Below are 2,664 nucleotides of genomic sequence, written 5' to 3'. Positions count from 1 at the left end.
ATACATATTTTATATAATAATTATAGCATTTTTATACACATTCTATACAATTTTTAACTACAATTATTATTTAGATACATCTTTTATACAACTCTGTATAATTTCTACATGCATTCTAAAAATGTATCAATTTAGTATAAGAGAGTATCAATTGAGTATATGGACACTGCAAGTGTATCAATGTAGTATAAAAGTGTATTAATGTGGTATAAAAGAGTATCAATTGCATAGAATTTTCTTTCTCTTTTTTTAAAGAGTGTATCAATATAGTATAAAAGTATATCAATGTGGTATAAAAGTGTATCAATTCAGTATAGAGACTTCATGTACCCAATTTGGCCAAATTACTAAAAAGGAAAATTACTTTAACCGACTGACTACAGCATATCCACCCTTTCAATCATGGGCTAATTTTTTTTTTTTTAAATGATCATGCCATGTACTTTTTTTCATAAATATAATAGTACAATTCAAGTGGTGCAAAAAAGCACATAACCTCACACCCCAACCCCCAAACCCCCTTCCTCCTATTCCCCTTGTCTGTGGAACTTTTTGAGCACTACAAATAGATGCCGACCCCTTCACTTATCCTTCATTCAATCTTCTATCTTCTCTTCTTCTCTCCACCTGTTGCCTTTCTCTCACAAAAATCAAACAACCCAAAAATACTCACACTCTCCATATATAACCATCTCTTATTCAAGATTCTTGATTTTAACCCTTTACTTTTTTGTTCCCACCATGTCAACTATAGTATATCAAGGCATTTTGCAGTCATGTTATGAGTCCCAAATCATTGAAACAACTACCCTTAAGCTCAAAGTCCCTTCTTCTGTAGAATTTGGAAGAGGACCTTCATGTTTGATTGAAAAGGAAAACAATATAGAGAATGTTAAAGAAAAATGCAATTATCAAGTTACAAAAAAGCCCTCTACTACAACAACTAATCTTGATTTTGGTGGTGGTTGGAGTTCTATTCAAAACCTCACCAACATTTCTAAAGAAAGTGACATCTATGTCCACCCTTTATCGAAGAGATCTTCATATTCATCAAGACTCAGTGAAAAAAGCCTTCAATTATGTACTGAAAGTCTTGGCAGTGAAACAGGGAACGATATTATTGACTCCACCATTTTCTCATTCTCTTCTTCATATTCAAGAACTGAAAAATCACCATCACCAGACCATATGATGGCGAAGATGACTCACCAACCTGAGCCGTCATCGTCATCATCTACGTGGTCAAGAAATTGCAAGGTGAATAAAAGAAGTACTAGTACTGGTAGTAGTAATAAGAAATGTTGCAACAAATTTCCACCTCCATTGACAACAATAAGGGGTTTGAATTCCGTACAATTTAGGCCTCACCGCGAAGACGGTAGGTTAATAATCAAAGCTGTCGAAGCCCCACTTACTCATAATTATCTACAAGCTGAAAGAAGCAATGGCCGACTTAGGCTCTCTTTTTTCAAAAATGAAACATCTGCTACCAATTTTGACGATAATGAAGAATTAGACGAAAATGAAAACGACGTTGTTGAAAGCGAAATTAGAACTGAAGAAGAAGTAGAAGAAGAAATTGAAGAAAAAGAAGAAACAGAGGAAGAGGAGGAAAAAGAAGAAGAAAATGACATGTACAATATGAAATGGGATGTAGATGGAAATAAATTTGATGCTGAGGGTGAAATGGGAAAAGAGAAATGTCAAAGGCTAAGCAGATGCAAGGAAAGTGGAAAAAGGAACAAGGTTTTTTGTGATTGGAGGAAGCCTTTATGGGTGGCTACTTCTTAATTACTTAGTTTTATTTTGAATCACTTAATTATAGTTTTTTTTTTTTTTGACATTTCCATATATTCCATATGGTCTTGTGTTGCTTTGTCCGTTGTTTCCCCTTTTTTTTTCCTTTACTTCTAATTAAATTTTAAATGTTTCTGCCAAAGAGGACCATTCATTAATGAGTCCGACTGTATAAAACTTTTTCTTGGGCTGAATTTTCTTGAGTACTTTGTTAGAAATAGAAATTTTTAAAGATTATCATTAGTACAACATTCAAATTGGCAAAAAACTCGATAACAGAAAAATTTGAGGAAATGAGTTTTTTAGCCCTCTTATGATTTATAGATAAAAGAAAATGACCTTCTTTGATCTTTTATGTGTAAAATAAAAAAATTTTGTAAAAAAAAAACGATAATATATCAAGTAAAATTTCACAAAATTGAGTTTGAAAAAGGTAGAGTATACACAAACTTTATCTTTACCTTTTAGAGGTAGAGCAATTGTATCCAAATTAGAGGACGGTTGTTTAGTCACCTATGATACTAGGACCAATTGGTTCAATATGGGTTCGTCCTGCCGCGAGTATTGAACGATCTACTCCACACAAGTCTGGGCTTACCCTCTCGGCTCAAGTAAAACAAATCAAAGTAATAGTGAAAAGAATAAAAGGCAGTGAATTAAGAAAAACATGAGCAACCACCTAAATATGGCAACCACCTAAATATAGTAAACAAGAGATGACAATAAATACCAAGTGTCAAAGATTATATGAATGTAATACCACGACAAACAAGGTGCTCTAGACTACCACCAAACTAAAGACAACAAGAATAGGTTAATGCTAAGACAATGTTCGACTACCTACTAACCTTCTGCCTTTATCCGCGA

General features: G+C 33.3%; 1 protein-coding gene across 1 annotated transcript; it reads left to right on the top strand.

Moving 5' to 3' along the window:
- The first annotated feature begins 741 nt into the window (after nt 1–741).
- On the top strand, nt 742–1,714 carry LOC107856850 (protein FANTASTIC FOUR 3). Its single transcript, XM_047412152.1, has 2 exons — nt 742–1,566; nt 1,658–1,714. The coding sequence occupies exons 1-2, from the start codon at nt 742–744 to the stop codon at nt 1,712–1,714; spliced, it is 882 nt and encodes a 293-aa protein (XP_047268108.1).
- Nucleotides 1,715–2,664: the final 950 nt, after the last annotated feature.

This window comes from Capsicum annuum, chromosome 1 (genome assembly GCF_002878395.1).
Source record: "Capsicum annuum cultivar UCD-10X-F1 chromosome 1, UCD10Xv1.1, whole genome shotgun sequence".
Classification (NCBI taxonomy): domain Eukaryota; kingdom Viridiplantae; phylum Streptophyta; class Magnoliopsida; order Solanales; family Solanaceae; genus Capsicum; species Capsicum annuum.
Note: the sequence above shows the minus strand (reverse complement) of the source record. Positions and strands in the feature narration are given on the sequence as shown.